The 23,420-nt window shown below is 44.4% G+C and overlaps 1 protein-coding gene across 5 annotated transcripts in view; it reads left to right on the top strand.

Annotated features, from left to right (window-relative positions):
- The window catches only part of CEP162 (centrosomal protein 162), a 138,472-nt gene that overhangs the window by 3,070 nt on the left and 111,982 nt on the right, over positions 1-23,420 (top strand). Inside the window, exons 2-6 of one of the 5 annotated variants that reach the window (XM_085882664.1) lie at positions 4,982-5,102; positions 7,378-7,380; positions 11,417-11,563; positions 11,826-12,003; positions 14,032-14,085. In XM_085882664.1, coding sequence (XP_085738790.1) covers positions 4,982-5,102; positions 7,378-7,380; positions 11,417-11,563; positions 11,826-12,003; positions 14,032-14,085 — 503 coding nt within the window. Of the gene's footprint in view, positions 1-4,981; positions 5,103-6,376; positions 6,462-7,377; positions 7,381-11,416; positions 11,564-11,825; positions 12,004-14,031; positions 14,086-23,420 lie in introns of those variants that run through there. The other 4 variants (XM_085882647.1, XM_085882630.1, XM_085882655.1 and 1 more) reach the window with 4 other exon arrangements.

The raw sequence follows: 23,420 nt of genomic DNA, 5'->3' as shown, positions 1-23,420 counted from the left end.
ATTTCGGATTTCAGTCAAGAGGTGCTCATTTTTTTGGACCTGACCAATATCAGGCTTGAGCCTGATGAACGTCCAAAAGACTTGTTCCAGCGGCTAACTGCTTTTTTTGAAGATAATCTCCTGACGGTGGGTTGTGGAGTCACCCACCATGGGGAAGCCATCGCCACAGATGAGGATATGACCCCTTACCTTGAGAACACAGTTGTATACCTGTGGCTTTCGCTCATAAGCCCTTCTCTTCCTCAACTTGTCAAGCAGAAATATGGTGCCGAACTCCACAACCGCTCACTAGCCTCACTCAAGCAAGAAATATCACAGGCCCTGTCATCCTTCCAAGATGAGCTGCGCACAATCGAGGACACGAGGACCATGCGCATCGCCAGTGGCTTCAACTCCAGGCGTAGTACACCTGGTCGTGATATGATCAGGAAGGCATTCAAAGCAAAATCTTGTGGTCTATGTAAAACATCTGGACGATCCTTCAACGCACACAATTTGGGAGAGTGCCGTTTCTTACCTGATAGTGACAAACGCACCTTCGGTCGATTCAGACTAGTTACTGCTGATGATTGTGACGGCAGTGAGGCTGCACCAAATGATGAGTATATTACCCCTGAACTGGAGTCTGATGATTGTGATCTTTCAGCCTGCCGTGTTGAGTGCCCTCCCTCCACCCATAGAGTGAATGTCATTCAATCTCCAGTACTGAGCACATTTTACCAGCACCATCCTGTTGTTCTTACACTCGACACCGGGGCCACAACCAATTTCATCCGTGCTTCGGCAGCAAAGGCCTACAATCTACCAATCAACACAGCTTCTCAGATGGCTCGGCAGGTTGATGGCATTACCCCACTTGATGTCATCGGCGAGGTACATTGCAACTTGTCAAGAGGGGGCTTAGGGTTTCGACTGGATGCCTTGGTCGTCAAGCAACTCGACGTAGACATGCTTGCTGGTAATCCATTTTTGCTTACTAATGACATTGCCGTGCGGCCATCGAAGAGGCAAATCATCATTCAAGGTGAAGACTCCGTTGAGTATGGCTCACAGAGCAGTGAACACAATAAAGTGCCCTCGGCCAGACGCACCCAAGCATTCCTATTGCGCTATCCTCGCAAAACTGTTCTCCCCTGGGATTACCTTGAGCTGCAAACTCCTACCGGCACTGAGCCAGATACCATGTGGGCGATAGAATCACGTTTGGATAGCCATGCTAACACCCTGGTCAAGCCTGACCATGCATGGCCTGAGCCTCAAGAAACCCATTCGATCAACGGGGCCATGCGCGTTACCAACAAGACTGACTCTCCAATACTGATCAATCGCGGCGAACATGTCTGCCAGGCAAGGGAGATCATTTTTACCAGAAACGCATACGGAGATTGCATTCCTACAAGTGCAACTATCAGATCAGCTCCTGCTCCTCCATTCTCAGGCAGGGTTTCGGTCGATCCTGATAACTACCTATCAACTGAATTACGTCATCGGTTCCACCAAATCAACAAAGCTCATGAGAACGTGTTTAATCCCCAGATTTCCAAATATAACGCAGCTCGCGGCAAGATTGAGGCCTTTGTCAACATTGGTCCAACGTTACCTCCACAAAGGAAGGGGAGACTCCCTCAATATAACGAGTAATTGAGACGCATTGCAAGAGAAGTTTGATGAACTGGAAGCTGCAGGCGTGGTGGCTAAGCCCGAGCACATCAACGTCCGTGTAGAACGTTCTGAGCACATCAACGTTCATCAACACAAACTCCATGAGCACCAGGTCACATGGCTGCCTTGCGAGGTAGAGGCCCTGTGTATTGGAGCAGCCATCCGACATTTCGCACCGTTCATCGTCCAGTCTCACCACAGTGCCCAAGTGTTGACAGACAGTCGCCCCTGTGTTCAAGCATGCAACAAGCTTATGCGCGGCAAATTCTCATCTAGTTCCAGAGTAACTTCATTCCTGTCCACTGCCAGCCGTTACTGTGTGCAGGTTAGGCACATTGATGGTATCGCTAGCTTGCTGTCTGATTTTGGGAGTCGCAACCCTCGAGCTTGTGTCTCGACGCAAGCTGTCAAGTATGCAAGTTTATTGAAGAAATGGAGGCTTCCATCGTGCGCAGTGTATCTGTAGGTGAAATCCTGGACGGCACAGCCAGAATGGCATTTACAAGCCGCGTTGCTTGACATGCTACTCAACTGGAGTGCCCTGAACTCAGACGCACCCATTCTCACCTAACCCAAGGTACTCGCCCTTCTAGAAAGTTGACAAAGGTGGGGGACATCACGAGGTACCTCGGAGTAGTGACTGTGGCTAACGATGGCCTCCGAGTCATCAGAGATAACCAACCGTTCCAGCCCCCTCGTGAACGGATCGTGATCCCTCACTCAGTGGTTGATGGACTATTGACCGCTTTGCACATCAGGTTCAACCACCCATCGAAACACCAAATCAAGCGTGCCTTCAACAGGTATTTTTTTGCCTTAGACATTGACAGGACCACTGATGCCGTCTCCTCGTCATGTCACCAATGCCAGTCGATAAGGTCATTGCCTGTGCATCCGCATCTCCAGTCATCGACGGAGCCACCTACTGTTGTCGGGGCATTATACACCACAGATGTAATGCTCAGGTATCACCAGTGTATCTTCATCCTCCGAGAGATCGTATCCTCTCACACATGGACGAAGCTTATTGATGGCGAAAGACACGACCAGTTATGCAATGCCATCCTTACAATGTGTGCAGAGCTACGCCTCCTGGAAGATATCCCCGTTACCATACGGGGTCGACCCTGCACCCAGATTTGTCGCCTTGGTTAACGATCCCACATTGAAAAGACATGGCATCCTCTTACAGGTCGGCCAAACCAAAAACTGAAACAAAAATCCGGTGGCCGAATGAGCTATTGAAGAGCTAGGCTTAGAATTCTTACGTGTGTCCACAAAGGGTGGCCCTATATCTGAAGTTACCTTAGCATTGGCGACAGGCAACATGGATCAGCGTCTCCGCAGAGACGGCCTCTCCCCTAGAGAGGTCTGTACACAACGAGACCAACTCTCTGGCGAGCAGTTATCGATGTCAGATAGACAGCTAATGTTTCAATCAGAATATGAGCAGGAAAGAAAATCATGCCCCAAGCACTCGGGCGAAATCGCGCGACCATTCCACCACGTTTCTGCATTGGTGACCTCGTTTTCCTCAAGGGTGACAGACACAAATGCAAAGCTCGTGACAAGTATACGGTGACACTGATTTCTCGTGACTATGGATGGTGCCAACTCAGAAAGTTTACCAGTTCACAGCTTCGCAGCAAAACCTATGACATTCGAGTATGCGACTGCTATCTTGTTGCGCCTGCAATAGTGGGTCAGGCCCAGTATGGCCCTGTTAAAGGCCAATAATCAACTTCAGGATCCGAGTCCGATTCTGAGCCGACCTTGCCCCACCATCTTTCACAGGTCACACCTGGCTCCATTGTGCCCAGCCAAGGGACCATTTCACAACAAGAAGTCTGACGAGATACAAAGGGTCATGCCCTATCGGAGTCGATTATGCTGCCCACACCACCAGAGGCTATTGTCAGGCCACCACACACACACACACACACACACACACACACACACACACACACACACACACACACACACACACACACACACACACACACACACACACACACACACACACACACACACACACACACACACACTGGCATTTTGTCTGCTGAACCGGTCAGTTCGAAGAAGTCTTACTGTCCACCTTCAATGAGGAGGTCTTTCCATTCACGCCACCCTCCTGCGTGGCAGTGCAGTGATGCGCGGCTCAGGGAGATGAATGGAAGACCAAGACGACTTTTGTGCTCACAATTTTGTGTCACTCTAACAGCCCACATTGCATGTATGTAGTATCTATCTCTACATACAGTTCCTTGCATAATCGTTATACTGTGTTCGTGATTTTTTCATTCCTAGTTGAGACTTACAAGTTTCATTTGTAGTCCATGTTCATGTTCTTTCAGTAACCAGTGGGAAGACACAAGAGGCAATTACGCCATTAGTGTTGTGGTTGTGGTTTTACCATGTATGGCTCCACACATGCATGTGAGTCATTATCCTGGCCAGTATGGCGGCGTGTCATGGCTTGAATAAAAACCTTCGTTGGAGAACCTGATCTATCGACCTTATTGGCGCAGTGCTTGCACATGTTAACTAAAGTGGTGTATAAGGGTGGTTGGTGTATAACACTGATTCAACAGTGCCAAACTTCCAGAATTTTTTTTGAACCATCTTTAAGATCATTATTTTATTTAAATTGAAGTCCCTGTATTTACTTTAACACTGCATGGAGTCATGTCTTCTGTGAATTCTGTAGTTGGTAATAGAACACAACCCTGGTGCATCTTTCCTGGATTACCCTGCAACAAGCAGCTGAATTTGCCATGAGAGAGTAAACTTATTCATGTTTATGACTGAAAAATACTCATATTATATTAATAACTGCAACCGCCATCCCCGCCCCCCCCTTCCCCAACCCCGACCAACTGCCCCCTCCCCAGCTGCGACCAGCTGCCACCTCCCCAACTCCGACCAACTCCCCCCTCCTCGCTTCCTGATGAACTCCGACTCCCGATCAATCACTCCAACCCCGACCGCCAACAAACTCACTCCATGACTCCCGAACCAACCCCTGCCCCCTCCCAAACTACCCAACCAACCTCTCCCAACTCCCCGCCCAACTCCTTCCCCCTCCCCTCCCCTGACCAACTCACCCCGACCAACTTCGTTCCCCCTCCCCTGACCAACTTCGCTCCCCCTCCCCTGACCAACTTCACCCCCTCCCTGACCAACTCACCCCCTCTCCTGACCAACTCCCCCACCCCCCCTCTCCACTGACCAACTCAACCCCCCCCCATTCCTTGACCAACTACCTAATGGCATGAGGTCCTCCTCTGACCATCTACCCCACCCCTTTCTCTCCACTCAGTCTCTGTCTGATGGTTCCGGGCATGGAACTGTGGCTGATGGTTGCACAGGCGGAGCACAGCCAATGGGACAAATAGATAAAAAGCAGGACTTCCCTTGGCTGGAGAATGACACTGCAAGTAGTGTACGTTATTATCCCCATGATTTTTGAAAAAAAGCATGGGAAATATTGTAATCAGGTCTGTCTATCGATCTATCTGTTTGTCTGACCATCATGCTCTCTCCTCCTAAACAGGAGATTTTAGATGTGCAGAAATCTACTATAAATGGATGAGGTGTGTGTGTGTGTGTGTGTGTGTGTGTGTGTGTGTGTGTGTGTGTGTGTGTGTGTGTGTGTGTGTGTGTGTGTGTGTGTGTGTGTGTGTGTGTGTGTGTGTGTGTGTGTGTGTGTGTGTTTGCGTGTTCGTGTGTAGTATGTTTTTTTTTTTTTTTGTCATGATCTGAGTTGATGAGGCTAATTAACTACAAGGAGCCCTGAAGAATTCCCATGTTTTAAATGCATGCCATGTTAAGGTATATAGAGCAGCTTAATAAGTCCTTCCGTGACATGGCATTCTAATTGCAAAATAAATATCAAGAAGAATGCTAACATTGTAACAAAACATATTTCAATTAATACAAATAATAAACAGATGTTTGGTACTACAGAACTTTAATATGGATACAAGCAAACACGACATCATAGTGATCGAAGCTTTTCGTGCTGCACTCGTGCTGCAATGTTATTGATGAGTTTAAGTGCCGATGTGAAGCTCGGTACGTGGGCCGCACAACACTGAGATTGGCTGATCGGATCAAACAACACATCCCCTTGGCGATTCGAAGAAAGATTGTGAGGGTTAGAGCACAACCAGTGCGAGAGAATGCAGAAATATCCAGCAACCACCGGCCACTGTACCTGCTTCATCTGCCATTGCAAAAATCAAAACAATAATAATAGTAGTATAATTTGGCAATAATAATAACGAATGCATAATCCTCACCCTGGCCCAAGCTAATGCTCCAGCAGTACAGCAGTTGGGTATGCTACAAAGCAGTGATGACCAATGGAAATTTGGTCCATTGGACCAACGGGCCCACTAACTCACCAAACTTGGTAGTTATGATCACCACATGGTACGAAGGTGCAAGAGCAGTATCATTTTTGGCTCCTACCACAGGGGTGGGTTCAAAAGGTCAAATACCAAAATATGAAATTCTGGACACATTTTTGACGTTTTTAAATCGAGCTCTGTATATGCAATCAACATTGGGGACGCATGAAATATGTAACGATTTTTTTTGGATTTGACCCCGGTTCATGCCTCAGAGGGTGGAGGGAATTTTTTTTTAAAACTTATAATTTGATATTGGGTCATTCCTGGTGGAACCTTTTGCCACCTTTCAATTTTGCTTTAGGTGGGAAGCGTGGGGATTTGCGATGGCGTGCCATCGACTTCACTCGAGTTCGAGTTACATTGAGCTGCCAGGATTACCTAGAGGTATGCTTACTTACCTTTGAGCTGTTGAGCCTCCGTTCGAATCTTGGCCCAGCTATAAACTGTCATGTGTTTCGCAGGTCGGGCGATACATCATTATTTGTGCCCTTCCTCAGATGGATGTTAAAATTGGTGTCTCGTGTGTGTGGGCATTACTTTGTGGACGTTAAAGACCCTACGGTGTCTTTCACAAATATTAGGTGAGCTATCACCGGCATGCTGAACAAGTTACAAATTCCTGCTCTCTCCTATAAGGGGCACTAGAGTCCCTTTATAGAGAGAGTAGCGACAACTAACGATTTGACGCCATTTTGAGTCCATTCAGTGTGGTGCGCATGCGGAGCCGCCGTATGGCGCTAGTTCATTGAACCGTATATTCCATTATGTTCTCGATGTATGAGAGATGGGAATGGTCTTTTCCATGTTGATAATGGACAAATTATGTGAAGATGACAGAATAGAAGATTTATGACAACCAAGAACCATATGATAAAGAAGAAATTCACAGAGCTGATTATGATTTAACAGTCACAGACATTTAGAATCATGACAAAGAAAGAATGAACTCGACAAGTACACGTGCTGCTTATTTCAGCCTCATTTTAAGTTCAGGGAGGCGAGAGCGAGACTCGAACTCTCACCTCGCTGCTTATACATGTACAATGTACAATACAATGTTAAGCGTTATCTTTGTATTTCTGCAGTTGTTTGACCTTGTTTATCGTGTGTGGGTATATATTTGTGTTTGTTTAATTTTCATATTTAAATTATTAATCTAAACTTTGCTGCATGTTGCTGATCATATATTAATCCCACCAAAAAGAGAGTAGCCCACCCCACCCGGCAGCCCCCTCATTCCCTGTTTCCCTCATTTCCCTTGTGTTTCCCTCATGTTTTCCTCTTTCCCTGAAGGTAAAAGCCAGTCCCGACCATTCTACACTCCGAAGTTAGATGGGCTGCCTTCTATGCTTCTATGGGGTGTCGACCTGTTTAGTATCCTGAGATCTGGCAGTCTACACCCACACCAATAGATTTTAAATCTTTGGTATAACCTACTCTTAAAAGTTAGGGTTAGGGTTAGATTTAGGGTCAGAATTATGGTTAGTGTTGACCCTAACCCTGCCTTTGAAGAGTGGGCCGTGTTAGCCTGTTCTCCATTCATTTGTCTTTGTTTTGACTTTGGTTTGACTTTGACTTTGAGTCTGAGTCTGACTTTGGAGACATGATCTTGACCCTATATTAATTGATCTAGCTCGAAGACTCCAACTCAAACTTAATTTTAAATAAAGATTCCTTCCCCTTCAAGTGCTAATTAATCCACGAGCAATGGATAACGAGCCTGGAAAGCCAAAGCAAAGGCCAGTCTCACTCACAGCACACAAATATACGCATATGGGACCATGACCACCATCACACTGACCTGACAGAGAACTGACGAAGAAGTTGCTTTCCATCCAACACGACTGACTCTGTTCTCCCAGATTTTCCGTCTTTTAGCATCTGATGGAAATCGATACATCTTGAATACCTTCTCCGTTCTATTTGTACACCCAAAGGCGCAACAACCTGTCATTTTGTCGTAAAATCGATGCAAAAACACGAATGAGAACGCTGCGTACAGCGGGAACGTTAAAACGCTGACCGATATGCGTCCGATCCTGTCCGCAATGGACTCAAAATGGCTCTACGCAATCACGTGACTAGATTTTTCTGGACCCTCTATGTCGCTACTCTCTCTATAAAGGGACTCTAAGGGGCACCATCGCACCTCCCAAAATGAGATTCCTGCAGCCATCTGCTGTATGCGAAAGAATATGGTCAGAGTAACGAGAGCTATTCAAGGAAACAAATCGGTTTACAACACTGTGAAAACATGTGACATGGAGCACAAAGGGTACTTTCACTGGAGATCTGAGTGTCCGCTGAGACCGCCTCACTAGTTCACAAGAGACCAGTGCACTCTTCGTTTTTTTTCTTTTCGTTACAGGAGCAAGGCTCCTGGAAGAGCAAAATAGATCTGACAGTGGGATAAACATCAAGGGGAATGAATGAACCGGATCAGAGGAAGGAAGGGTTAATGGGGATAATAAATATAATGGGAGGATACATGCATACCGTTGTCTTTGCTTTTTTGATATTTCTGTTGAGAACCAGATGTGGAACTGGTTGTAACTGCTGCTGCATCACCGAGCAAGGACACAGAATGGCAGGGAATTGGGGGGAAAAAGTTATTTAAAGAATCATCCTTTCTTAAGGATGAACACAATTGAAAATTTTTAACTTGTTACCATCCATCCATCCACTGGGACCATACTCTGTGCAGAGCGTTGGTGCTGCCTAAGCAGTCTCCTTGGCTATTGGGTACAATTCTGGACGGGTCGCCACTCCGACACAGAATACCAGCATGCTGGCACTCATTTTGCCGACCTCGGAAGGATGACAGGCAGAGTCAACCCCACCTGGTATTAATTCAACAGTCGAGTGGGATTTGAACTCAGGATCCTCGGATCCTAAGCCCACCACCCTAACCATTAAGCCAACACCAGGCATTAACTTGTTACCTCTGCCACCGAAAGTGGTCAGAGGTTATGTTTTCATCCATGTCTGTTTGGCTGTCTGTGAACAGGATATCTCAAAAGGTTATGGACAGATTTGGACAAGGAAAAATTTATTCGAATTTGGTGAAGATCCGAATCTGGATCCGAGAATTTTTAAAGTGATTTTTCACCAATGAATGATCGGGCTAAACACGATATACAGTATATACACGATATTTCAAAAGGTTATGGATGATTTCGGATGAAACTTGGTGGACATGCTGGGTGTGTGACAAGTACAAGTCGATTCGATTTTGGTGAAGATCTGGATCCGATAAAAAAAAAAATTTTTATGTGGTCCTTCACCATTGAGAAATGGGTCCAAAAACGATATATAGCATGATATCTCAAAACGTTTTGGATAGATTATGACAAAACTTGGTGGATGAGTTGGTTCGATTTTGGTTCAGGTCAGCGGTCCAGCCTATCAGTTGGATACAAAATGTAAACCCTTCAGCCTGGAGAAGGTACGCACACCACCGAGTGCCATTCTCATTTCCCGTGCATTGGTCTCAAGTACAATCTACTGATGTGAATTTTTCTGGTACACAGCCAACATGGCCACTGTCACCACTCAACATGAATCAAGATGTCCATGCATTGATGTTTGAAACCAAACTGCAGTGACTAAGTGAAGTGATTATGGCATTTCTCTTTTTTTTGTTTGTATGTTTACACTGTCGAGGCTCAAATAGAGCGAACACACAGAACGTATAACGAAGGTAGCAGGAGACGAGGGGTGGGGGAGGGAAGCACAAAACAGTGGGGAACAGAGACATTAGGAGATGTGTGGAAGGGAGAGGGATGGGGTGGGATACACGGGGTAAACAAGATGGACTTGACAGGGAGCTTCAGGAAGGAAAGCAGGGAATTTGAAGGTGGTGGGTTTGGGGTGGATTAACGGGGGAAGAAAAGATCATGGTTTTGGATAGGGGAAGATAAGAGGTGGTGGTGAACAGCTATTTGGAAGACCTGGAGGGAAGAATAGGATTGAAGAGAGTGTGGGAGTTTGTTCCAAAGGTGGGTAAAAAAAGAGGAATGAAAGAGTGAAGGTGAGCAATGATTCTGGATTTTGGTAGTTTCACCAGGTTGCTGGTGGACCTTGAGCACCCTGCGGAAATATGGGAGGGAAATATCGCAGACAGAGCAGGGGGGAGGGGGGTGGAGCGAGGCGGAAGTGAGAGGTAGAAGACAGAAAGACCACTGTTTATGCTCCACTGCGAGCTACATAAGCATGGAACATCTAACATGTACTATGCTTGTGAGGCTGAACCTTTTAAAAATTAATTTTAGTTTTTTTTACAGGATCTAAGGCTCGTCGTGTAGCTGCCACACACAGACATCTCCTACACATGGACATATAAACGAGACAACACAGGACTGATAGATGAGACAAACCCAGCCGCTTGGGGGAAGTGCAGTCACTTCCTGAGGCACTCTGGGTAACAGCGATGTGGTCCCACATTTCTGACCACACTCAGCAGGACATTTCCTAAAGAAGAATTTCCTCCTCCCCATGGATGCCATCCTATGGTTGTATGCTCTATCCTTTTAAATTCTGAACGTCAAGCAAGGAAGCAGCATGAACCATTTCTAAAGTCTTTGGTGTGACTCAACCAGGGTTTGAACTACAGACCTCCCATACTCGGAGCGAATGGCCTTACTATTACACCACCGAGTCTGGCATTGATTACTGCATGTATTTGGTTCACATGAAGGTCAAACAGAACTATGCCAGCATGGCACCAACTTGCAAGTCGACACGCTCTTACACTTTGGGAGAAGATGTCTTGCCCATCACGATTTGCCCATGCATTTGCTTTTATCCTTGCCCAGCACATACGCATATTTTTGTCAGGAAGGATTTCATGGGATTGAAAAAAAAATATTGTTCAAAAAGGCTTCCGTTTAAAATGTAAGTTGCTGCGGTGAAAAATCATTGAGGAGAGGGATAGTGTGGAGGGTTTGTGGGCAGTGTGGTGGATATAAGTGAGTATTGTGACGCTTCCATTTAGTTTGTGCCATTATTATTTCATTGTCAATCTTGTGAGACCTCGATGGAATGATAATGATGAATTACAAATGGTTATCACTTTCCATAAAGTGGAACTCAACCTCCCAAATTACTTCCTTCCCTCGTATGGTGTGTGTGTGTGTGTGTGTGTGTGTGTGTGTGTGTGTGTGTGTGTGTGTGTGTGTGTGTGTGTGTGTGTGTGTGTGTGTGTGTGTGTGTGTGTGTGTGTGTGTGCAAACATCTTTGAAGGCATCAGCTGATGGTATAACATACTGGTGTGTTCTGTATTAAAACCTTGGTGTGCATTCATCCTTTTATTGTGTGAATCTCCATTAAAATCGGTGTAGGTAATGGAGCGCGTCGTTTCCTCAAATCGCAAAGAGCCGTGCCTCCTCAAGGAGGTGGGGGAGATGTGAAAGAAATGGACGACGTCCCTGAAACGGGAAAAAGAAGAGAACAAATGTCATTCACTCAGCATGGATTTGAGCGTGACGGTGAGTTTCCGAGCTGCCGTGGTTCTGTGGGAAACACAGTATCAGGTTCTGATAAATACAACACTGTTTATCATCTTCCCACTTGAAAGCACCTTGCACGTGTGTCGCTCTCTTCTTGGCTTTTCCTTTTTCATTTTTTTTTTTGTGATAAAGCTCTAGTTGTGGTTGTTGAACTGCAATGATTAAATTAATAAGTGACAATTGAGAGAAATGCTCTACTTGTAGTCCTGGTCATTCCTGGTGATCCCTTGCTCGAGTGCAGGGTGTCCCTTGCCAGGAGAGGACACGCTGGAGGAAATGGAGGACAAGGAGTTGTTCTTTCAGGATTTGGAACATGAAATGCCTGTTCCTGTAGATTACTCTCAACCTGATCGTCTTTTGGACTCATCCAGTGAAATAGATCTGCTGGCCTCCTCGCCCCTCTTAACAGCACACCAAGGGTGAGCCTTTCAATCCATACTTTTGCCTCTTGAGTGTGACTTGATGTGAAGTTGCATGAAAACACACAAGCGTGTGTTCCCTGATGGATTCAATCTGTGGTGTTATTGTAGCACAGGCATGATGGGCCAAATGGTCTCCTCACACATCAAAGTTCCTTGCGTATACTCGTGTATATCTTGTGGCTACCTGCTCATTGTTGGGAACAATTTGTGGCTTCCCGTTATTGTGCATTCATGAAGTATGAATTTCAGTACAAAAGTAATGTTTCTTGTTTTATTTCTCATTTAATATCGCCTCAAAGATGACGAAACTTCTTGAGAAACTTTGTGTATTCTTGTTAAATACTTGCTTGTTTTTCCACGTAATTCTCACCACGATTGACATATGCTAATCACTGTTGAATAATAAGGTGTTTGTCCCCACTGTATAAGTCCTTGTTATACTTAGCCATTTGCGGACAGCCTTCTTCACATCGTCATCACTTTAAAAGTGGTGTCCACACAATGCATCTTTCAGTCATGCAAGCAGCAGATATTGGAAAGGTGCAAGATCCTTCAGCTTCAAAAGGATTGAGGAGTTAGATACAGATTGTCTTCTGATTATTTTTTGTTTTTTACACGATTTAAGGCTTGTCGCGGAGATGACGCACACACACACACACACACACACACACACACACACACACACACACACACACACACACACACACACACACACACACACACACACACAGACACAGACACAGACACAGACACAGACACAGACACACACACACATCTCTCACACATCTCTCACACATGGACATTCAGACAAATACAGGAGACACAACACAGGACTGTTAAATGAGACAAATACAGCAATTGAACCATCACTTGCTGGGGTACTCTGGGTACCAACAATGTCACAATAATGGAGGGCATTTCTGAGGAATTTCCTCCTCCCCATAGATGCCAACCTATTGTCTGTGCTCTTGACCTTTTTAAATGCTGAACGTCAAGCAAAGAAGCAGCACGTACCATTTATAAAGTCTTTGGGATGGCTCAGCCGTGGTTCAAACCACCGACACCGACAAAGGCTCAGAAAGTCTGGTCTTTGTGGACATCATTCAGTATTGGAGGCACCCATCCATCCATCCATCCATCCATTGGGACCATACTCTGTGCAAAGTGTTGGTGCTGCCGAAGTAGTCTCCTTGGCTATTGGGCACAATCCTGAACGGGTCGCCACTCTGATGCAGAATACCAGCAAGTTTGTACTCATTTTGCCGACCTTGGAAGGATGACAGGCTGAGTCAACCCGACCTGGTATTAATTCAATAGCCAAGCAGGATTTGAACTCAGGACCCTAGGATCCCAAGCCCACCACTCTCGCCATTAAGCCAACACCAGGCATAAGGTACCCACGAAGCACAAAACTTAGAAGACCCGAATCCTCCATGATGTTTATGACTGCTGGACTTCCAAAATACACTGCTTCACATAAATCTTGTGTGGTGATGTGTCAATCGTTTTGAATGAGCTCACCCACTCGGCACTTGTTCATTGATCTCAACAAGGTAGGGTGACTGCTGCTTGGCTTTTCTTTGATGTTGGTTCCTCCGTTCGTAAAATTCTTTGCCCACCATCTAACTGTGCTAACATCAACGGTTGAGTGATCATACACATTTTTCGGACATGCATGAATGTCAACAGGAAGTACTCCCTCTGCAGTTACAAAAACAAATTCCATCACAGTTCTCTGCTGGTATGCATTGCAAAGTCGACAGCCATCTTTGATGAATAGTGTGTCATCTCGTGACAGATTGCATTGCCAGCCAGGGTATCAGGTTGGAAAATATTATTTCAGGAGGACATTTATTGCCATTGGACAGGCCATACATGAAAAAAACATTCAAATGAGACATTACATTCGTACCAACCCTCATAGTCACAAACGAACATGGAAAATGAGAAGCTCGTTGAGGAAATGAAATGTTCAAGTGATTTTTTTTTTGTTTGTTTGTTTTTTGCTTTTGTATACATTAACAGCGAGGTACGAGTACACTGCATGGATCAAGATGCAACAGTACAAAAGGAACAGAAGTAAGAGAGAGGGTTTCTGGGACATCCATTCAAATGAATGTGGGAAAAGGGAAAAACTTTCTGACTCAAGCCCCAAAAGCCCAAAATAGGAGACTGATTTTCTCTCCACCTATCCCCTTCCCTCCCATACAAGCAAATGTAAAATTTAGACTATGAAAAATTGAGACTTACTGATTAAAGCACTTCTTCCCCCCCCAACATAATCACAGTCCTTTTATATTGTTGTGGTTGAGGAAATTCGCAAACCACCATTATGGTCCCGTAGGTGAGATATCTCTCTAAGTATATGTGTAGTTAGCCCCAAACCCGTTGTTTAGAGGGAATAAATGTCATTCATTCGGGCTGCGACCCTTCAAGATAGCCGTTTTTCTGTTCTATCTTTATTTTGAGCCAACCACGTCTCAACAGCCATCACACAACAACCACCAACCGCAACGCCGCTTCACAACAACAACAACAACAACGCCAACAGTCACGACCTTTACCGTCACATCTCGCTCTCGCAACCATCGCATCACCGCCATTCCCGCGCCGCTTGTGGGCACCGATCCTGGACTCGTACAGGGCGCGCACCGAGCAGCGGGTGCAAAAAGCGGCCTTTCTGAGAAATCGGATCAAGAATGATTCACGCCCACTTCTGTTCCGTCCTATCAGCGAGCGTGGGGCGATTTGGCCCCGCCTCCAGGCGCGTCGGAGTATAATCGATATATGCAGATTCGAGGATCAGGAATGATTCACGCCCACTTTTCCTCTGTCCAATGGGCGAGCGTGGCTCCGCCCCCGAGCCGATCCTGATCCAAAAATCTGCATATGGTTTCTCCTGTCGCACTATAAAGCGCCGAGCGCGGGGCGAATCGAGGGAAGAGTTGGAGAGTTGTGGCGGCGGCGAAATCAGTCGAGAGAGTGTCTGTCGGGGTCCGGAGAGTCTGGAGAAGCCAAGGAGCTTTGTGGAGGTCTGCGCTCGTGTCAGAGTCGGGGAGCTGCGGAGAGGGGAGGCCGGGAACACGGTCGAGGTCGCAGTGGAGTCGCTCGTCGCGGGACCCAAGCCAGCCAGATATCCTCTTTCCCCCGAGCATCAACAACCCCCCCTGTTTCCCCCCGCGCTGAGATAGTGTGAGAAGGGGGCCCCGTTCCCACGCCATTCCAGGCAGTGCCAGCGAGGCCCGCGGAGTCGGGGCGCTGCCGCCATTTTGCGGCTCATCACCAGACGGGTAGGCTCGACGCGGTCTCGGCCCCAGGCCCGTCTGCCCCCTTGTCGTTGAGGGTGGCCCCTTTTTCTTTTGCTTTGGAGTATATGTGTTGTCGGCGCCGTCTGTGAAGCAAAACTGTGTAAGTGTTGCCGTGTGCTCGCGTAGTCGGTAGTAGATCTGCATTGTGTTTCTTTTGTTGCAATTGCTTTTGGTGCGTAATTGTTGTTTCTTCTTTTGTTACATTTGCTTTTGGTGCATAATTGTGGTAATTGTATATGTGTGCTTTCCGTTTGCCGCGGAATAAATGTGCCTTATGTTGAACTGTTTTTCCCGTTTCGCTTCGTCTTTTCTTTAATTGAATCTCCATCTTACTTCACGTAAAGGGTTGGTCGTGGGCTAAATACGCCCGATAATTAATCGGAACCGTCGAGGTTGACGATAACACCGCTCGGTTATCCCGATAGTACGGAACGGGTCGCTTAAAGTGGCCCGTGTCCGAAGTCGACCTGCGGCGAGGTGCGATCGCCCGGTCTACCCTCCGTGTGGGTACTTAGGTAGGTCGAATTTGGCGAACAACCCTATCCCACGCGGGGGGCCGATTGGCACGATCGTGGTGAGGCCGAAAGGCCCACCCGTGACTAGTTCCCGGCGTTAGTCCGAGAGGGTCACGACGGGATTGTCCGTCCGGTGGGCGACGTGCCGCGATTCGAGCTACGTGGCCGCCCGCAAGCCGGCGGGCGCGAATCCGCAACAATATTTTCATTCCATTCAAAGAGCGAACCAACAAATATTTGTCCATGTTCTACTTTAGGGAATAACTTCATTTTCTTATAACATTCATTTCCATCAAGTATATTCACAAAGAATAACTTGGAACTTGGTTCTTGGTATTAGTGTCTTTGTTGAGCAGAAATGAAATGATAAACTTCTCTTGATGCTCTCATTTGACCACCTCCTGAGCCACATATAATTTTGACATTGTAGTAAATTGTTTTTCCATTGTTCAATTGATAACCATCAAAGTTTTCAGTCCATTCAAGGATATATTGTTTTTCTTTACATCCTCCAACTTATTATCCCGCCCCCCGGAGGGAGGGAGCGGGATATTGTAATCGTCCAGTTTGTTTGTCTGTTTGTTTGTTTGTCTGTCTGTCTGTTAGCAACTTTACGGCAAAACAGCTTAAGCAAACACTATCAAATTTAATCCACAGGTGGGCAATGAACCTTGGATGACCCCATTAACTTTTGGGTCCAATTGGATCAAAGGTCAAGGTCACGAAAAGATCAAAATCAATTTATGGTCATAACTTCGTCAAAGATGGTTTAATTGACTTCAAACTAAGACTAAAATATTCCTTATTCTATTCCTTATAAACAACATTCTGGTTAAGGATGTATCAAATTTAAATTTGATCCCCAAAATAACTTTATGCCTTAAATGGGCGGGATTTGTTGTGCCTGGTCTGTAATTAAATTTATCTGCTTATTTGTTTTATCTACTTTTACCCCGGTTATCTCTTCAATAAGACTAATTTGATATTTCTCACATTCTTTATATTTCCCATTTAAATACCAAGGCTGATTACATCTTCACTCTTTAGTTTGGTTATTGCTTGGTTCTATAATTTATAAATCAGTAAAATGATGGCAGTAGCCTGTTAAAATTCCCAACCCAGTATCTTAACACTTATACTTATAACCATAACGGAGACTATTGATTCCATTCTCTAAAATATATATTTTATCATCAAAAGCTCTTAATGCTTTCTTATTTATTTTTTCTGTATATAATTGATGTTTATAACTTCTTATTGTATTCATTTTTCTGTGCTCTTCCTTCTTGAAGGTTAAACAGTTGTAATAATGTTTAAAGCTTATTGTTTCCTTTATTATATTTTTCTTTATTCCCTTTAGCTTCTTATCACACCTTTCAATGTTATTATTATCAATATACGTAAAAGCATAAGACTTTGATCTCAATCCTATAAATTCACTCATGACCTTACCACCCAATTCATCTTTAAACTTATCAATAACCTTTTTATTCTTTGATGAAAACAACACATCACCTGACTTATAATTACTTGTATCATATTGTTACGAATTTGGAATTCAATTGCACACAACATAAGGTTCCCTTCGTCAGCTATGTCGATAAGTGCATGTTCCCAAGATAGCTTACCTTCCATTGTTTAAATGTTTTGAAATTGATTAGATGCGCTGCGGATCGATTTAATAGTTAGGGAGCGAACAATGGAGACGTCCCCCCCCCCTCTTCTGCGAAGAAGAAGAAGAACCCTGCCATCCCGTGACGTCAACAACTCCCTCCCACCCGTGGTTGAGCGGGGTGTGGATCACGAGGGCATGAGTCACGCCGGGTGTGGAGGAGGGGGTGCAAAGGATAAAGAGGACATCTTTTCTTTGTTCGTGTGGGAGTCCCGTGGTAGGGCTGAGTTCGTGGGCTGAGTTTGTGGGAGTCCCGTGGCAGAGTTCGTGAAGAGTCCCGTTCTGAGTCCTGTGTGGAGAGTTCGTGTGCTGAGTCCCATGGGAGGAGTAAGCTTTTTGCTTCGGAGAGAGCAGTCGTTCAGCAGGCAATCGGGTCCTGTTTGGCTTGCGTGGCTTGAGGCCTTCGGAAGCTTTTTGCTTCGGCTGGCTCAGTGAGCTTCGGCTTCTGCTTTGTTTTGGAAGGAACTTGACCAGTTGTTTGGCTCGAGCTGCGAGTGGAGGCTTCTTCCTCTTCTTCCTCTCCTTCCTCTTCTTCTTGGTTCGTGGAGCTTTTTGTTCTCCATTTTGTTTCCCGGCTTGGTGCGACGCATCGGCCTCTTCTTGGAGTTGGATCGTCAGGGAAGCGACGATCGACAGGAAGGATCGGCGCCTCATCTCACCGGTACGTGTTGAGAAACTCGGGAGGATTCGCGGGAGCTTGGGAAGGATCGCGGCGATTGGATCCAGCTCGCTCTCGCTGGGGCCCGGGTCCGGACAAGTTGAAGACCACACGAGGTGGAAAGGTTCGAGTCAAGCTCTGTCAGCTCACCTGTCCTCTGAGCTGGAGCTCGTGATTAAAGGCCTCAGCCACCGTTTCTTGTGTATGTGTGTGTGTGCGTACGTGTGTCCGTGGGCCAGTCTAATAAGTAGGAACTGCTGTTAAGTGTAAATGACTGTACATAATAAGTCGACGGTTGTAGTTCTTTTGTCGTGCTTTTGTTGCTTGTATAATTGCATACGTGTTTTGCCTTATTTAATTGCATACGTGTTTCATTATAATAAATGTCCTTGTGTGAATGTAAACCTGCTCGTTGCGTCCATTCCCTCATTGACTGAACATTTCTTGTGTTGGAAGTTGGAAAGCCGTTGGTTTGCCGTAATAGGGGAACATTTGGACCGACAGTTCTCGGCGATTACGCCGCTCGGAATCGCGTACGGACAAGCTCGCCTCGGCGGTTTGTTCCGTACGAGATCCGTCGAGGGTGGAATACCCCGGTAGTTGGATCACGTGGGTATTTACGTAAATTGAAGATTGGCAATCGACCCTACCCCACGTGATCTGCCGATTGGCGTATTTCGGTTCTTATACAAGGACCCGTCGCTCAGAGTTATCCGGGTGGCAATCTATATTCCGGGCGATCGGTCGGGCTGACTCGACTTGCAGCTCCATTCAGAGCGGTCGGTTGGCGGCCGACCCCCCCCCGGCCAGTAACAATATGTATCAATATTATCAATCATATCCTCATATGCATCACTTGTCTTAATTTCTAATATAAAACTATGTATCCATATATAACAATGACACATTATCCTTATACTTTGATTTTAAATTATTATAGTAATCGTCATACATTAACAACTTTGACAAGTCCAGAATTGATGTTCCTATATAAATAGGTTTATCCCTTTCAATATTCTCTTTTTTTCAAATGAATAGCACAAAAGTTCTCTGAAAACACCTCTGCTCGCTCAAAACTTGGTCTATTAAGTAACTTTGAAGCCTGTTTCCACGATGTAGCAAGTTTGGTATTTTGTCGATTCCTAACATTTTCCATAGTCTTTCCAAATACAGCATTATTCATTAATTTATAAAAGTCCTTCTCAAAATCTGTTTTTGCTTCTGTTCTCCTTTTTGTATTAAAATCAATATACTTCTTTAACCAATGACTGTTTAAATTTCAAAATTCTATGAATTTTCCTCACTCTCAACCCAGCAGATAAATATTGTCTCAAGTTCCTTTGATGCAAAACATAACTTTCTTTATCATTTAATGTAGTAAGAAGTTTTTCTGGAGATTTACTTTTTATATTAAATGACTGGTGGTAATCACTTAATTATTTTCTTGGAGTTTCTTTATCAGGGGCATAAGGTAGGTCTTTATGTTTGTGATGAAGTTCTTCTCATTTTAAATCAACCTCAAAATAATATCCAACTTTAGCTTCATCCAATTCTTTTTGAGAGGAGACAACAATGTCTTGTAAAACTTGTTAACCTCCGCCATCGAAGATCGGAGGTTACTGTTTTCACCCCTTTCTGTTTGTTTGTTTGTTTGTGAACAGTATTACGGAAAAACTCCTCGACGGATTTCGACGAAACTTGGTGGGGGGGTTAGGTATGGTCCAAGGATCATGCCATTAGATTTTGGACTTGGTCCCCCCACCCCCAAATATAATTGTTAGAGAATTTTTTTTTTTTTTGCATTTCTGCATGTTTTAAGTGATTTCCAACCCCCCCCCCCCCCAAAAAAAATGTTGGAGAAAAGAACTATAACTGTCAGAACTGTTGACTTATTTAATGAATAAGATATAAAGTTCACTTGAGTGACCCAGCAGTATTGGCGGCGGAGGTTTTGCACTCTCCCGAGTGCTCCTCCTCCCGTTCATAATGTTTTCTTTAACCCATTTAAGTTTTCCATAAGGTGAAGATTGAGACATAGCCCACCCATACAAATTGTTCACATCATAATACATCAGGTAAGAGTTGTCCTCATTCTTATAATCAGGAAGATATTTGTTATTTGCTTTCGCATATCTCTTGGAACATACTTGAGATATTCCTCCTCTTTTAGCCTTCTCTATCATTAAAAGCATATCTATATCACTGATTAATTCCAAATTCTGTTTTGTCATTTTTAACATAGAACTCCAAGCCAAACCCGGGGCTGTGTAATCGTGAGCGGGGTCGAATCCATAAGAATTTTTATTATGACAGACTGTTCTAAAAGTTTCAAACACATCAGTCAATCCCAATACATCAGTTTTAAGATACAAATCATGATATTCTCCAAGATTCTTTTTATTAAACTTCTCCCAAACCTTTTTAGCTTGTGTATAATCTCTATCGGAAATATGAGTTTTGGTAAAAGCTCATGGTAAAAGGAAGAAAGCCGAGAGGACATCTGAAACAGATATGGATTGAAAATGTCAAGAAAGATATGGAATGTTTGAGTTTGCACGAAACTGACACAATGGATAGATTTGTATGGAGAAATGCCATCATTCGACCAACCCTCTGAAAAAGGGGAAAATGGTCGTAAAACGTGTGTTGGTGTTGTTGATGTAGCCTTCATCATAGTCGTCATCATATTAAAAGCTGGGTTTATCCAGAAAGCAATCATATTTATAAAAAAAAAAAATCATAAGGTTGTGCTGCTAAAACCATACACAGGTTCTTTACTTCACACTGTCAGGTCTGATCTTACTCCAACAACTGTCTCTGCCATCTGTTCCTCCTCAATCGCATTGAGCGACACCTGCTCCTCTCACAACATCCCCAATGTTCACATCCCTCTTAGGACTGTCCAATAGATCATAGACTGGCTGTCATATATTTTACACTGTCTGTCGTATAGGTCTTCGGCAGTCATAGCCATAGTTCACATAGTTCACATCCCTAGCTCGAAGACTGTCCCCATTCACATCCATTCCCTAGATTTGGAAAAACAGGAATGAATGAGTATTCATTCCTCTTTTTCCAAATCTATGGCAATGGGCTTCTAACACAGGTGCAGTCTTGCCTTTCCCTGCAGTCCCTCAAGGTGGCAGTTCACCATCACCATGTATCCAAACCTGTTAGAGGTCCCAGAGTCAAAATTGTAATTGAAATCTGAGTCACAGTTGTGCTTGATCACCATGTTTGAACCCGTTGCCTAACTCTGATCTTTTCTACCATGCATATTTACCTATGGCACCGAAGGTCGACAGAGATTGTATTTTCACCCGTTTGTTTATTATCTTGCCAAAACGAAGTTTTTGCAAGATATGTTAGTCAGCTTGTATGTTTTTTTTTTGTTGTTGTTGTTTTTTTTGTTTTGTTTTTGTCTGGAATCACGTATCGATCACTGCAGAGCACAGTTATCATTGGAAATTTTTGTAACTTCGCATATCAGAGTCCTATAGAGGTCCCTTTCAGCACATAAAATTTTCAAGGTCACTTTGTCGCAAATCAGGGGAGTCGCCGAAACCCTTATTTTTTGAGTAATTTTGATCGGATCGTCTTCAAACTTCATGGGAATATAGTTCATGGTCTGGCGCTTAGCTGATTAATTTTTGGTGGCGATCGGCCTTGACCTTCATGGTTAGTGCTGGAGGTCTAAAGTTTTTGACCCCAGGTCAAATTTTGAAATCTTAGATACCATATTGAGTAATACCTCATATGAAAGCGTTTAATAAGTGCTTTCCAGATCTGTCAAAAGTTTGACGCTATGACATCATTTTGATGACATCATGACGAAAAAACGGATTTTTCATGAAAATTTTATTTCCTCAGTTCTCATCAAAATCTCTTGATATTTCATGTACAACAGTCCAGGAGAGATACCATTAACCATACGAAAATATAAAGGTCAAGGTCACAAAAAGGTCAAGCATCAAGGTCGACGAAACCCCTATTTTTTGAGTAACTTTAATCGAATAAATAAGTCACTCATGTTCACATTTTGGCAAGATACTGGTCACCCTGGGGGTGACATTGGTTTTTTTTTTTGTCTGTTTGTCTGCGAGCAGGATATCTCAAAAAGTTATGGATAGATTTGGACAAAACTTGGTGGACAGCTTGGGTGTGCAACAAGGACAAATTGTTGGCTGCTATTAGAGCACCCTTATTCTGGACATTTCCATCTGTCTGTCTGTCCGTGAAACTTTGGTCAAGCCTAGGGGCTAAACCACTCAACCGATTCCAATGAAATTTGGTAGGTAGGACCAATATTTCTGGGAATCGTGTGCTTTCGAATATGGGACCCTGGGCCCTAGCAACGGCATAGCAACGGCCCTTTAAAGTGGTCAAAAAAAATCGAAAAAACTCAAAAGAAATATCGAAGTTTAGAGTTCTGTGCGTAATCTATCTAGCTCCCTTCATGCCAATTTGCAGCCCTAACAAAAATATTTGTAGGAGGAGATAGGTTTTGGGCGAGTACATGTCGAACATTTCAGAAACGGTTAATTGCGAATATCTCTAAGAGAAAGAGTCTGATTTTGGTGAAACTTGGGTGAAATGTGTACAATGTGGCTAGCATGTACACAAAAATGAATGGTTGCTATGCACACCTCCGTTGCTTAGCAACAGCTAAAATACTTTATCGTACATCGTACACTTATTGTGGACTGTACAAAAAAATCAATACCTCCGAAACTGGACCTCCGAGGGACCTGTTTTTTTGTGCCCAAGGAGAATGTCTTATGGCATCATATAAAAAAAATAAAATCTTTAGCGAATAGATAAATGGAATTACCAAGGCTGCCATTTGTTAGAGTCCCTTTGGAAACATGCCTGAAATTTCACAATGCGGGTTTCTGGGCGCAAACTAAGAGGGCTGTGATAATCATACTTATTGTGCTAAATTGATTGATAGCATGTACATGAATATCGGCGAGTCGTGTCGGCCAGCTTTCCATCTAGAGCGAGCAGCCTTGTCGCCTACCGGCTTGTTTCAATTTTCGTGATTATCTGGATCCGGTTCCGGATATGATTATTTTTTCAGTGATTCTTCGCCATTGAGGGAGAGGACCAAAAGACGATAAATAGCACGATATCTCAAAAAAGTTTAGCACGGGATTTGACAAATTTGGTGGATGAGTTGGGTCGGTGACAAGAACAAGCTGATTCGATTTTGGTGAAGGTTCAGATCCAGATCCGGCCTTTCAGTGGGATACATAACGTAA

Source organism: Eptatretus burgeri, chromosome 1, assembly GCF_056783735.1.
Source record: "Eptatretus burgeri isolate ZD-2024b chromosome 1, Ebu_testis_v1, whole genome shotgun sequence".
Taxonomy (NCBI): Eukaryota; Metazoa; Chordata; class Myxini; order Myxiniformes; family Myxinidae; genus Eptatretus; species Eptatretus burgeri.
The sequence above is the reverse complement of the archived record's forward strand: the minus strand, read 5'-3'. Positions and strand labels throughout refer to the sequence as shown.